Source organism: Podarcis vaucheri, assembly GCF_965113315.1.
Source record: "Podarcis vaucheri genome assembly, chromosome: Z".
NCBI lineage: Eukaryota > Metazoa > Chordata > Lepidosauria > Squamata > Lacertidae > Podarcis > Podarcis vaucheri.
Window position 1 is genome coordinate 43,625,755 of NC_138758.1, and position 14,941 is coordinate 43,640,695.

The window sequence follows — 14,941 nt, forward strand, 5'->3', positions numbered from 1 at the left end:
GTCTAAACAGGAAGTCCGCCTTCCGCTTTTGTAAATAGATTGAAGCAAAGACATTGCAAGCTAAAGTCTGGAAAGTCGTTTGTAAAGGACTAAATTTCCATCAGTTAAAACTACCAAACTCCCCCTTGGATGCTGGAGAAGAGGGGGGAAATCTTAGACTGTTTAAACCTGCAGGAGAGAGAGTAAAGAAAGATAAATTTCCACCGTCTTGAATCTGGGAATGGGGTGTCAGAGACAGATGCTTTGGGGAAGTTCATTGACTGTGAAGAAAACGTTTTTTGACAGATAGTTAAAAAAGAGAAACATATTGATTCCAATGTTTCCTTTTGCACTTAAAAGGAACAAAATATCTGAAAAACGAAAGAAATTTTGTTGCTGGATCTGCTTTTAAAAAGATGGATACAAACATAAATTGTTTCCTCTAGAGGGAGTTTGTGAAACTGGTGCTGGAGTCGATCTGGGGAATTCTACAGCTGTGGAGATTAAAGATCGTGAGAACCAGACATTTGACGTTGAATAAGAATGTGCCCAGAAGAAGTTTTAGTGCTTGCTTTTTGCAAGACAAGTGCTTTACTGGAACAGCTACATGAGAAGATGGATTTGATGACTGTTGCAGTTAGCAATTTTGGACAAACAGTGAATACCTATATAGAAACCATGCAGGAACCAATCCAGGAATTTGCTTTGACAGGGCAAGTTGTGCAGGAGACAAAGGAGGAGGTTGTTGCTGAACCTCAAGTAATAGAAATGGAGCAAGTTGTGCAGAAGACAAAGGAGGAGGTTGTGGCTGAACCTCAAGTAACAGAAATGGAGAGAGTCGCGGCCCTGCAGGAAGATAAGTTGTTGTCTCTGACGACTGAACCTGGAGAAAGTCAGATTTGGAGAGATGGAGTACTGTTTGGTTTGGAGATAGGAAGCTGGATAGATCCGCCTATGCAGGGATGTTTTGACTTTTGGGTTCTGGTTTTGGGCCAGGGGGAGTTTGGAGTTGTGGGGGCCCTTAACCTTGGAGGGACTTTGAAATATGCCTTCAAATATCTTTTGGATTTCAGTGCTGACTATGGAGAATGGGCTGACCTGTCGAGAAGGGATAAAGATACTGTCAAGTTGGAGTCTCCCCGAGATCTACCCCTTAGTGAGAAAGGAAGGAAATTAAGAATAAGATCAGCAGAAGACAAAGTAAAGTGCAGGTATAAATATGAAGAAGACCTGCAGAAGGGACATGGAAAAGACTTAAGAGCCTCGGATAGAAGGTCACCAAGTTGATGGACCAGATGGAAGGGATAGAAAGGACTGACAAAACCCGAGACCAGGAAGAAGAGACGATGGATGAAGATTAGAAGAAAGTTTAAAAATTCATTTAGAGAATTTTTGTAAAATTAATGAGTGTTAGAAAAAATGTTGGAATGAAACTATTTGGCTTTAGTAGAAATGCTTTAAGGAATTATGTCTAAATAAGTTTTAAGCTTTAGGGCTTTTTATGGTAAGATAAGGTTAAAATAAATTAAGGTAATTTAATGACAGAATATAGTGAAAGATGGAAAGGATTTGCTGAGATAATTAATAACTAGAATACAAAAAAGGGAGGTGTGAGGAGGTCGATGAAACAAGTTAATGAAAGATAAAGATTTGGGAATATTGGATTTGGTTTTTAAATTTTTTATCTGCTTTTGTTTTTGGTTTTGATGTATTGTGTGTTTTGTTTTTTCCCTTTTTTCTTTTTATTGACTTGTATTGTTGAATTCCTTTTTTTATTCTGTTTTTTATTTTTTTGATGTATTGTAACTCTTTATTGTCTCTTTTTCCGCTTTTTTTGTAATTGTTAAACTTTTAATAAATATCATTTTTTAAAAAAGGAAGCAGGATCATGTATAACTACCCCAATACCCTCATGAGCACAGATCGTCCTGAATACACAATATAAAGGATGCCTGGAGAGACCTATTGGTTTTCTGGCAAGTGTCCATAGGAAGGAAACCTCCTCCACTTTCAGTCTGGGGTCATCTGTCGTCTGAGGCTTCATCCACCATTCATGCATCTAACTCTTTAAGTCCCAAGGTTTCCCTGCTACTGGATCATCTGACTGTAGCTAGCTTTGCAACTATTTAAAGAGCACGTTCATTTTCACATGATTTCTTGAGAGAGAGGGAAGGGGGAATAGGAGCTATTTTTTCTTTCCCTTTCTTGGCTGCAATCCCTCTCCTCCAAACCTGCTTGTCTGGTTATTAGACTTGGCATCTCTCTGTGTGTGTGTGTGTTGAAAGTTTGGAGGCCCAAATGTGGAAAATCAGCCAAGGAGAGGTCTCTGGGGTTTGTAATCATATCTTGTCCAAAGAAGAACCCAGGAACAGTGGAGGAACAAGTCGATTGGGCGCCTGGGGTGGCACACATGCCCTGTGCCCAGGGGCAAGGCCAGCCAGGGCAGGATGCTCCATGGGGCCTCTGAGGAGTCTTCCTGCCTCCTCCCACTCAGCCACCCTACAGCTGAGGGGGAGGTGGTGGGCGGACTGTTTGGGGCAGCACAGAGCCTGCGGGTGCGCTGCAAGCCCTGCGGTGAGTTCTGCCCAGCATTTTGTCATTCCCTCAGTGGTGACACCCAGGGCTACTCACCCCACCACACACCCCTTCCTCCTCCCTTGCCCAGGAAGCTCCTGGATAGGCTACCAGCTGCATCCATCTAAGTACTGCAATGTGTATGCTGACAGGCAGAGACTCTGCAGAGTTTCAGACACTGGACATTTCTGGACCTCCACCTAGAGAAGCTGGGGATTGAACCTGGGACCTCCTTTATGGAAAGCATACGCTCTGTTACTAAGCTACAGCCCTTCCCCCAAATCAGCCGAGTTGCATGATACTCAGTGCCCTTTGCACTAAGTATGTAGTGGGGATGTTGCTTATATTTTTTCCTTGGTACACACAAAAGTTTGGATATGCTAAAAGTTAAAATACGCGAATGGATTTGATAAGGGATACCAGCTGAAGGGAAGGAGGGGAGTTGCAAGCTCTGCAGAGCAAAAAGGTTTATATGTTGATTAATGTATTTTAAGAATTAATTGTGTAAAGAAAATAATAAAAATTTATGGGGGGGGAATTGGATATGCTAAAGCCTATATTTCAGTTGGTGACTGTGCACATGTTGAAACGCCCCCCCCCCATCGCATTTTCTGCCACGAGAGAAAGTGTGCAAAGGGGACTAAACAGAATCTGAAAAAGCATGTTGCAGTCTTGGAAATATAGTGGTACCTCAGGTTACAGCCACTTCAGGTTACAGACTCCACTAACCCAGAAGAAGTACCTCGGGTTAAGAACTTTGCTTCAGGATGAGAACAGAAATCGTGCTCTGGCGGCGTGGCAGCAGCGGGAGGCCCCATTAGCTAAAGTGGTGCTTCAGGTTAAGAACAGTTTCAGGTTAAGAACAGACCTCCAGAACGAATTAAGTTCTTAACCCAAGGTATGACTGTAAGTCCACACAATGTTCTGGTCCTGAGTTTTATTGTACCTTTTGCCTTTCCCAACCTGAAAGGCGAGGGGAAGCTATTTGCAACCCTTGCCTCCTCAACCTTCTGTAGAAAACTCTTGTGCTGGGCATGGAACACTCAGACGGCATTCCCCTTGGGAGAGGGTTCTGTGTCCGCATACAGTTGTTTTGTGCTTCTCTCTTTTGCATAACCAGCCCTGGAGGTGGATCAAGGCTTTCTTCTGGGCTTTTCAGATACTCTGCGTGGCTTGCAGTTTTGGGCTATGAATCACACACTGCTTTCAGTAGAAAACACAGCCTCCCCACCCCCCACTGCTGCCTTGCCACCCTGTGAGGTCAGTTGGGAAAGAAGCTCTGTGACTAAGCCAGCAAGACTGGGATTCCCACAAAGCAGAACTGAAGGTTGCCAGGCTTCCTTGTTTCAGATGACTTCATGTGGAGTCAGATCTTTTCCCTTGGCAGTTGTGATGACCCACCCACCACGGTACAGATCCCCATCCCCCACTGCCCATTCTAATCCTTCTCAAGGCAGCCCTTAGTCTGAGCTTCTAGTTGATGTTGCTGTACTACATGAGAACAAGCAGAGGAGCCTGGCTGCTGGATCAGGCCCAAGGTGTGCCTCGTCTAGCTCCCTGTTCTCACAGTGGCCAACCAGGTGTCTTTGGGAAGCCCAAAAGCTGGACCTGAGCACAACAGTGCATTCTCCCCACTTGTGATTCCCAGCGACTGATACTGTCTCTGATCCTAGACTGATGAATTAATCAATGGTAATAATAATTATCCTTTGATTTCTTAGTAAAGGTAAAGGGACCCCTGACCATTAGGTCCAGTCGTGACCAACTCTGGGGTTGCGGCGCTCATCTTGCTTTATTGGCCGAGGGAGCCGGCATACAGCTTCCGGGTCATGTGACCAGCATGACTAAACCACTTCTGGCGAACCAGAGCAGCGCACGGAAACGCCGTTTACCTTCCCGCTGGAGCGCTACCTACCGTATTTTTCGTCCCATAGGACGCACCGTCCCATAGGATGCACCTAGTTTTTTTTGGGGGGGGGAATAAAGGAAATTTTTTTCCTTTATTCCCCCCCCAAAAAAAAAACCAGGTCGGGGAAACCAAACCAGGTCGGGGAACAGCAGTATGGCGGCGCTCCGCCTCCCTGCTGTCCCCCGAGCTTGTGGGGCTGGTGCTGGGGAGAAGCATGCTTCTCCCCAGCATAAGCCTCCAAACCAGGTCGAAGAACATCGGTATATGCTTGTGGGGCTGGCTGATGTCTGCCTGAAGCAAGGGGCACTCTGCTTAAGGGCGCGCCGGGCGGCAGGCTGCTATCCGCGGCGTAGGGAGCCCTGCGGGAACTCCTGTGGACTCCCCAGGCTTGCTGATAGCTTCCTGAAGCCTGGAGAGCGAGAGGGGTCGGTGCACACCGACCCCTCTCGCTCTCCAAGCTTCAGCGAAAGCCTGTATTCGCCCCATAGGAAGCACACAGATTTTCCCCTTCATTTTTGGAGGGGAAAAAGTGCGTCCTATAGGGCGAAAAATACGGTATTTATCTACTTGCACTTTGATGTGCTTTCGAACTGCTAGGTTGGCAGGAGCAGGGACCAAGCAATGGGAGCTCACCCCATTGTGGAGATTCAAACCACTGATCTTCTGATCGGCAAGCCCTAAGCTCTGTGGTTTAACCCATAGCGCCACCCGCGTCCCTGATTTCTTAGTAGGTCACTACAAAAAGAGTCTGTAAGTGATTTCCAAAGCACAAAGTGCCAGATGGCATAGCATACAAATGGAAGGAATGCATTGCAATAAAACCATTCTAATGACCCATAAGGAAACCCGGCAAAAAACAGCAGCAGAAATCTGGGTTGTATCTAGCTAATTTCTACTCAGATTAGACCCATAGAAATTAATGGGCCTCAATTAGCCATGCTGATTTATTTTAGTGGATACAACCCACTTTATCATAATCTGTCAGATGCCTTGGAGAAGAGATTGATCTTTACTTGGTGCTGAATGGAGGCTGATGATGGCACCGTGTGGAACATAGTGGCTTGTCCTGCCGCTATCCCCTGGAGGAACCCGCTTATCAGCACTGAATCAGAGCAAACAGATTTTGTGCAGGTTGATGTTCACCCTGATTTAGCACTAAAGAGCACCTTTTTCCTGGGTGAAACACTGGGACAAGCAGACAATGGCTTGGCCCCATACCTGGAAAGCATAGGACAAGCTGAGAACTTCTGAGGGTGCACGCTTTCCAGGCACGGGACAAAAGGAAGTGTGGATAAGCCCTCCCTTGGGAGAGAATTTCACAAGCAGTGAGCCATAACTGAAAATGTCCTGCTGGTGGACTCATAGCCACTGACAGCGTTATCCTCCCTGCATTTTTCTAAACCCATTTTAAAGCCATTTAAGGTGGTGGCTATCACTGCCTCTTGCAGCAGTGAATTCAGTGCCAGATTTATGTATAAGCTAAACAAGCTCTAGCTTAGGGGCCCACTCTTGGAGCCCCCCCAAAAATTTAAAGGGGAAAAACCCCCTGGATGTACATTTCCACAATATAAGATAAAAAAACAAATAAAATAAAACATGCATACAGTTAGAGCTTAATAATTATTTCACTATTAATATACTTATTCTTAATTGTATTTCACTGTTAATATACTTCTTCTTAATTGTATTTCAGTTCAACAATTACTTTGAGGGGAAAAACATATTTTGTTATGTGCGAATGGCTTTAGATACCTATTAGGTCCATAAATTACTATATAGCATATATAGCATATATATAGCATATATTTTTCGAGTTTCACCTGTACCTGTGCACCACAACAGTCTAAAACTCTTGACCAGCTAATGTGCTGCACACACAGCACCACTAGGGCTGCTTTAAGAGAAAGCTTTATAACTTAAGAGGAGCCCTGCTGGGTCAGGGCAATGGCCTATCTAGTCCAGCATCCTGTTCTCATAGGTGCCGCTCAGATCACTGCACAAGAGCTCTCTCCCCTCCTGTGAGAGCCAGTGTGGTGTAGTGGTTAAGAATGGTAGTCTCATAATCTGGGGAACCGGGTTCGCGTCTCCGCTCCTCCACATGCAGCTGCTGGGTGACCTTGGGCCAGTCACACTTCTCTGAAGTCTCTCAGCCCCACTCACCTCACAGAGTGTTTGTTGTGGGGGAGGAAGGGAAAGGAGAATGTTAGCCGCTTTGAGACTCCTTAGGGTAGTGATAAAGTGGGATATCAAATCCAAACTCCTCCTCCTCCTCCTCCTCTTCTTCTTCTTCTTCTTCTTCTTCTTCTTCTTCTTCTTCTTCTTCTGTGGTTTCCAGCAACTGGTATCCAAAAGCATTGCTGCCACTGACTGGGGAGGCAGAACATAGCCATCATGGTTTGTAGCCATTGAGGAGCCTTTATCTTCCGTGAATTTTTCCTATTCTCCCTTAAAGCCATTAAAGTTGGTGGTTGTCACTGCCTCCTGCAAGGGCAGGTTTTGTAGTTCAGGCACTGAATTTAGTGCACCCAAACAAACACGCGCACACACTTTTTCTTTTTCCATCTGTTTTTTATTGAAAGCAAAGAGCCATTTCTGCATTTTCATCTTGAAACTACTGTGGTTTTTCTATGAACAATAACCGCAGGCAGATGGAGAGGTCAAGTGTGCTTGGTTAAACTCTTGCCAGTGCATCCTTTAATAAACAAACAAATCCAGTATCTTCTACAGTATTCCTGGGTGTTGAAACTTATTTTTTCTCCTCTGTTTCTATCGTTTTTAATACCAGGGTTTGAATATTGCAAGAAATGTTTCATTTTTTTCAGCTTGGGATGAAAATGAAAATCTTAGGCATGGATGTCTTCTATACAGTGGTACCTCAGGTTAAGAACGTAATAAGTTCTGGAGGTCTGTTCTTAACCTGAAACTGTTTTTAACCTGAGGTACCACTTTAGCTAATGGGGCCTCCTGCCGCTGCCGTGCGATTTCTGTTCTCATCCTGAAGCAAAGTTCTTAACCTGAGGTACTATTTCTGGGTTAGCAGAGTCTGTAACCTGAAGTGTCTGTAACCCAAGGTACTACTGTACCAGGGATGAGGAACCTCTGGACCTCCTGATGTTGCTGAACTACAACTCCCATGAGCCCTGGCCATTAGCTGTGCTTGCTGGGGATGGTGGGAATTGTAGTTCAGCATCGTCTGGAGGGCCAAAGTTTCCATGCTTTGAGGTTTTTTTCTTTTTCAAAAACAATCTAGTGGTGTACAAATTTAAATAAATAAATAAATGTGTGCTAGGCGGTGCCTTCTCTCCACAATTTTCAACAAGGTACCTTTTGTCAGGGTTTGTCAGCATGTCCAAGCTAATGATAATTATAACGCAACTAATTACTTAATTAACTAATTGGTTTATTTACTTAAATAAAATAGTCTGATAACAGGAGCTGAAGAGCATCATGAAGGAGGACTGCTTTGTTGATCAGGGCAGGGCAGATGGATGCCCATTGTGTTAATATCAGGTCTGGCCAGTCCCAGGGAGCTTGTGGCTGTGTATTAAGTATGACGTTTGGGGCCTTTTAGCTTAGAGAAAAGATGACTAAAGGGTGGGGACATGATAAGAGGTGCATAAACTAATACATGGGGTGTAGAAGGTAGTTGAGGGAAGAGTCTTTTCCCCTCTCATGAGTGGGAACCAGAACTCAGGGCTGTCTGGTGGAGCTGAACAGACAAAATAAATAATTTCATATGGCATGTGGTAGAACTGTGGAACACGCTCTCATGAAATGTGGGGATGGGCATCAAACAACCTCGGCCCAGTATACCTGAAGGAGCATCACCCCCATCATTCTGCCCGGACACTGAGGTCCCACTCCAAGGGCCTTCTGGCAGTTTCCTCACTGTGAGAAGTGAGGTTACAGGGAACCAGGTAGAGGGCCTTCTTGGTAGTGGCACCCACCCTGTGGAACACCCTCCCACTAGATGTCAAGGAAATTAACAACTATCTGACATTTAGAAGACATCTGAAGGCAGCCCTGTTTAGGGAATTTTTTAATGACTGAGGTTTAAATGTATTTTTAATATTTTGTTGGAAGCCTCCCAGAGTGGCTGGGAACCCCAGCCAGATGGGCGGGGTATAAATAATAAGTTGTTGTTGTTGTTATATAACTTGGCTGGCTTTAAAAGAGCACTAGACAAATTCATGGGCTAGCTATGAAGCCTACAGTCTACTTCCACTGTAAAGGTAAAGGTACCCCTGACCGTTAGGTCCAATTGCGGACGACTCTGGGGTTGCAACGCTCATCTTGCTCTATAGGCCGAGGGAGCTGGCGTTTGTCCACAGACAGCTTCTGGGTCATGTGGCCAGCATGGCTAAGCCGCTTCTGGTGAACCAGAGCAGTGCATGGAAAGGCCATTTACCTTCCCACTGCTAGGTTGACAGGAGCAGGGACTGAGCAGTGAGAGCTCACTTTGTCGTGGGGCCAGTAATGCTTCTCAATACCAGTTGCTGGAAACTGCAGGAGGGGAAAGTACTGGTGCACTCAAGTACTACTTTCTGTGAGTGTCCCATGAGCCACCTGTCTGGCCACTGTAAACTTTTGAGAAGACCGTGGTTATTTGTCATCTGTAATGCAAAACAACAGATACAGTCGTACCTTGGTTTTCGAACAGCTTAGTTCTCGGGCTTTTTGGCTCCTGAACGCCGCAAACCCGGAAATGACTGTTCTGGTTTGCGAACTATTTTTGGAATTTGAACATCCTCCGGGGCTTCTGATTGGCTGCAGGAGCTTCCTGAAGCCTATTGGAAGCCGCGCTTTGGTTTCTGAATATTTTGGAAGTCGAACAGACTTCCAGAATGGATTCCGTTCGACTTCCAAGGTATGACTGTAATTACAGGGGTCACAGTGCATGTGTTTCTGGTGTTGGCTTCCTGTTTTGCAGCCTGAAGCCCAAAGTGCTCTTGGGTACCCACAGATGCAGCAGTAGGTTCCAGCTTTGAACCACAACATTCCTATAGATTTTTTGGGCCCTGATTTTTACGAAGTAGTCACATACAAGTTATACAAACAAGCTGGTTATACCCATGTTTCCCAGTGCAATTTGCTTATCAGGATTTTTGTTGTGCTTAGAAAAACAATGGGATAATCACACTAGAAAGTCTGGAATAACAACCAAATGTGCAAATAGACAGCCTGTCTGGACACTCCCCTTGTTCCTGATGGCAGCTCTGATTCATTATTGTTAAAATTCTGCCATTTTTAGAATGGGAGAATGCTTCATTTTTATTATAGTACCACCAGCTGCAGGGATGCGGGTGGCGCTGTGGTCTAAACCACAGAGCCTAGGGCTTGCTGATCTGAAGGTTGGTGGTTCAAATCCCTGCAACAGGGTGAGCTTCCGCTGCTCGGTCCTTGCTCCTGCCAACCTAGCAGTTTGAAAGCACATCAGAGTGCAAGTAGATAAATAGGTACCACTCCAGCGGGGAGCTAAATGGCGTTTCCATGCGCTGCTCTGGTTCACCAGAAGTGGCTTAGCCATGCTGGCCACATGGCCCGGAAGCTGTACGCCGGCTCCCTTGGCCAGTAAAGCCAGATGAGTGCTGCAACCCCAGAGTCATCCGCGACTGGACCTAGCGGTCAGGGGTCCCTTTATCTTTACCTTTACCACCAGCTGCATCTGTAGTGGGAGATGAATGGGCACACACACACACTGAATTTGTGCTGCGTGATTTGGGATTGGGGGAGAGGGTGGTAGAGCACCTGCTTTTCATGCAGAAGATTCCAGGTTCAATCCCCAATAGGATCTCCAGGTAGGGCTGGGAAACTCCTCTTGCCTGAAACCAGTATAGACAACACTGAGCTAGATGGACCAATAACCTGACCTGATCTATGCCTATGTTCCTGTGTCTGACTTGTAGAATGTTGGAATATTGCTACTCTCTTGCAGTAGCCATCTACCCTCTTGTACTTTGCAAAGCAATATGCACAAAATGTTTGCTATATGAATCATGAAGGAGGAGGAGAATATAAAATGTTTGGTTCCTTTATTTTGCAACCTGTGGCTCACATAGAGCCAGCATGAAATCTCCCTTTCAGGCTCAAGAAACTGCTCTGTTTGGGGCTGGGCTGGGCACTTCCAGGATGTGACTGCCTTCTTTCAAAGATGCTATTTCAAAGTTACTTTTTCCTACTCCCCCCCCCCTTTCTTACTCTCTGGAATTCCTTCCTTATCCTTGGGAATCATTGTAGCTCATGGGTGGAGCATATTCTTTGCATTCAGAAGGTCCCATGTTCATGCCCTCTTTGAGCTGCGAGACAACCCCTGTTTGAAAAGTTGGAAAGCTACTGCTGGCCAGTGTAGACAGCACTGAGCATTATGGACCAGTGGTCTGATTCTGTATGTGGCCTATTTCCATATTTTGACGAACCATTAATCTGTATTGGTAAAGGTCACTCCCTTTAGCATGAAAGGAGCTGTTTTTTATCTAGTTCCCGAAAGACCTTGCCTCCCACCCTCCCCAAGGGTGTATGTGTGTTTGTTCATTGCAGAGTTAATCTGAGATGGCAGCTGTTCTCCAAGAGGCCCAGTCTGCTGGGATGTTCTGCAGCATGACACCCATCCACCTGTGCTGCTCCTGTTTCTGTGGAGCTTGTGTTGGACCCAGCAGACTGTCCAAAACTCTGGTTGCCTGTTCTGTTCCTTTGCTTGTTGCCCCTAGTGAGGAATAGTTATTTCTCCTGAATTATTATATATTTGGGGTTCACGTTAGGTTAAAACCTGTATTACCGTATTTTGCGCCCCATAGGACGCTCCGGCCCATAGGACGCACCTAGTTTTTTTGGGGGGAAATAAAGAGAAAAAAAATTTATTTTCCCCCCAGGTGCGGGGCTGGAAGAACCAGGTCGGGGAACAGTGGGAAGGCACGCTCTGCCTCCCCGCTGTCCCCCGAGATTGTGGGGCTGGCGATGGGGAGAAGTGCGCTGATCCCGGGACTGCAGGCAGCTCTGCGCCGCCATCCGGAGCGGGGCGGGACTTCGCGCCCGGCTCCCGATGGCCGCGCAGAGCTGCGCTGATCCCGGGACTGCAGGCAGCTCTGCGCAACCCTCGGAGCCGGTCTCCCGAGGGTTGCGCAGAGCTTCCTGAAGCCTGGAGAGCGAGAGGGGTCAGTGCGCACCGACCCCTCTCGCTCTCCAGGCTTCAGCGAAAGCCTGCATTCGCCCCATAGGACGCACACACATTTCCCCTTCATTTTTGGAGGGGAAAAGGTGCGTCCTACAGGGCGAAAAATACGGTAATACTGAGCATTTGCAAGCATGCAGTTGGAGAACATGATCCAACCAAGCAGGATAGATTCTGACCCGTCCCCCCAGGGGAATTTTAGCTGGTGGGCAGGGCCTTCCACCTGTAGTTAAGTTCACAGTGACTTAAAGCAAACAATAATGATTATTTAGCTGCCCCTAAATACCAGACGATGCTTTGCATTGCTGGTTTCAGTTCAACCCAGCAATGCAAAGGGATCTCCGCCAGCTTCCTGTAAGCACCAAGCAGCTACCCCCACCCCTTTTTTTTACCTGCCTCACATCGGGCACCATATATGATGTCAGGTGTAGCACAGGTAGGTGTTGTCCTGGCTCTCCTCTTTGGAACTGTGCTTGTTGCCATACCTGGAAGTTCTGAGAGATTTATTGGTAAGAGTCACTAAAGCATCTCATCCTGCATCTACAGGTTATGGGCAGGTGAAGTCCCAGCTGACTATGGTTAGGTTTGGGGTCTTAGGTTCTTAACTCCCTGCCTTTGCTGTGGGGTGTTTTTAACTTTCATGGACGAGGTCCAATAACACTAAAAGGAAGAGTTTCATCCGCCATTAAAATAAATATGTGTTTTTTAAAATACATAAATACTTTTGATCTCTGCTGCCCTGCCCCAAAGTCTCAAGGTGTTCAGGCCTCCTTCAACTACTCACTGCATGATCCGTAGGAAAAGTTGGCCAACACAGGGCTGGACATCTTTTCACCATGACGTAAGAACTTGGTTTACTGAGGCGTGAGGCAGTCTCTTGTTTTGACTCATCTCATAGGGAAGTTGTGTGTGTGTGTGTAATTTTTTTTTTCTACAAACAAAGCCCTGTTGTCTCTTACTGTTCCCAATTGGCTATTGGTATTAGAATTTCCCTGTTGGAGAGAATCAAAGAGTTAGAAGGTACTCTCAGAGACTACCTAGTCCAGTGATGGTCAAACTTGGCCCTCCAGCTGTTTTTGGACTACAACTCCCACCATCCCTAGCTAACAGGACCAGTGGTCAGGGATGATGGGAATTATAGTCAAAACAGCTGGAGGGCCGAGTTTGGCCATCACTGATCTAGTCCATCTCCCTGCTCTATGCAGGATCCAACTACAGCTGGGGTGGGGAATCCTTTTCAGCTCAAGGGCCACATTGCTTTCTGGGAAATCTTCCAATGGTCACATGCCAGTGGTGGGTAGGGCCAGAAGCAAAAGTGTGTGGAGCAACTAATGTAAGTGAATTCCTTTCTGCAGCAGGCTAGCTTCTGTACACGCACATATACACGTCCCTCTCTGTTCTCCATCCAGATAAGCAAGAGGCATTGTCTGGGTTCAACATTCCAGCCAGGCAAAAGACACTCTGGGTGTAAAGCAGGGCTAATGAAGGGATGTCCTAGGGAGAGGAGGGGTGGCCTGGAGAGAATCCAGAAGGTCAAAGAGAAAGGCTTGGAGGTTCTCCCAGGGGCAGATCTACTATGAAACTAATGAAGCTTCAGCTTCAGGGCCCCTAATCCCGGAGGGGCCCCAGAACCACACTGCTTAAACGTTTTGGGTCTAGTAAACCAAATTTGAGTTGGACGACTCAAATTCTTTGATTTTTTTTGAGGTTTCAACAATCCCATATTTCAACAATCCCAAAGTTTGAGAGCCGGTAGCACAGACGTTGCAAACAACCCCACTGAAAAAGATAACAGGGGTTACCCAAACCTCGTTGCTGGTTGCAAAGGGGCCCTAGTTCAGGCTGTAGGGCTGCCACTGGATTCTCCCACCCTTGAACCCCAGGACCCCTGAAGTAGGACATCCCTGATAAAAGAAGTGCAGTGCCCCAAGCACGTTCCTCTTTTCACTATGACATGTTGAAAGGTGTAACATGCCTTTTCCTTTTTCAAAATCTATGCTAGGTTGGAGCATTTGAGATATAGATACGACAACAAACAGCAGAAGAGAATCCTCTACAGGGTTGGGGATACGTTTTGCCCTCTTGATGTATCTGGACTCTAATTTCCATCCTTGTCCATTGTCTCTGCTCGTTGGGACTGATGGGAGTTGTAGCAACATCCTCAGGACACTATGTGAGCTACATAGCCAATGCTTCTATTTGTCCCACTTCCTGCCAAGAACCAGATCATCTCCCCACAACCCGCAAAAGGGTTGATCTTTTGTATTTCTGCTGTTATATCTGTATGTGTTTCTTTAACTTCCAGAAAAGACTGGCAAGGTCCTGGCTGAGTTTTGCCAGTTCTATGAGGAACAGTATGGTGTCTCCCTCTTCAACAGTGTCCGGTATGAAATTGAAGGCAGTGGCGGACCCCAGGCTCAGCTACTGCGTCGCAAGGTAAGTGGACTGAAATATTTGAGGGCAGGGATTGACCACCAACAGTGTCACTGCTCAAAAAGACAGTAGTTTTATAAGTTGGGTGCATGTAGATGCATCTAGTTTTTGTGCCATCAGCGTTGAAGTCCTTAAGATAATGGACAACTTGAACCAGCAGTGAGGCAGCTACTTAAAAGGCAAATGTCACGTTGTGTTTTTGTGCTTTTATACTGTAAGCCCCTCATAATCCTTGGATGAAGGGGGCATAGAAATTTAATAAATAAAATAAAAGAAGTGTGCTGCATTGATGAAAGCATAGTGAGAATAGTAGCTCCGTTCTATTCTGTACTTGTCGGGTGAAATCTGGAATACTGTTATTTAGTTCTGGATGCTGCCTTCTAAGGAGGTCACCAGAGTAGCGTGAGGAGGATGGCGAGGAGCCTGAGAAACCAAGTGCTGAAAGGAAAGCTTAATATGTTTGGTCTAGAGAAGATCAGATTAAGCGGAGACATAAGAGTTGTCCCCAAATATCTGAAGAGCAGAAGATGGAGCAAGGCTCGTGCTCCGCTGCCCCAGCAGACAGGACTTTAATTAAATGGGGGCAGTTGCAGAGAAGCAGACCTTGGCCATACATTAGCTGAAGTGTCCTAACTTTGGAAGTGGAAGCTTCTTGAACATAAACTATGGCAGAGATGGAGAACCTGTGGCTCTTCAGTTGCTGAGGGGCTGCAGCTTCCATCAGCCTCAGCCAGCAAGGATGATTGGAGTTCCCCATCTCTAGCCTAGGGTTAGCAAAACAAAATGCTGTCTCTTCCTGTCTACCATCCTCAATGAGATATGGAGGCTCATAGATTGAGCAGTCCCTTTGTATTTGCAATTGCTAGGAGGCTTTGGTG

The 14,941-nt window shown here is 46.2% G+C and overlaps 2 protein-coding genes across 3 annotated transcripts in view; one reads left to right on the forward strand and one right to left on the reverse strand.

Moving 5' to 3' along the window:
* The window catches only part of SLC31A2 (solute carrier family 31 member 2), a 287,433-nt gene that overhangs the window by 204,507 nt on the left and 67,985 nt on the right, over positions 1-14,941 (reverse strand). The window lies entirely within an intron of this gene.
* The window catches only part of NIBAN2 (niban apoptosis regulator 2), a 100,605-nt gene that overhangs the window by 33,255 nt on the left and 52,409 nt on the right, over positions 1-14,941 (forward strand). The window contains exon 2 of the mRNA XM_082208880.1: positions 13,936-14,066. Within this exon, the coding sequence (XP_082065006.1) occupies positions 13,936-14,066 (131 nt within the window). The remainder of the gene's footprint in view (positions 1-13,935; positions 14,067-14,941) is intronic.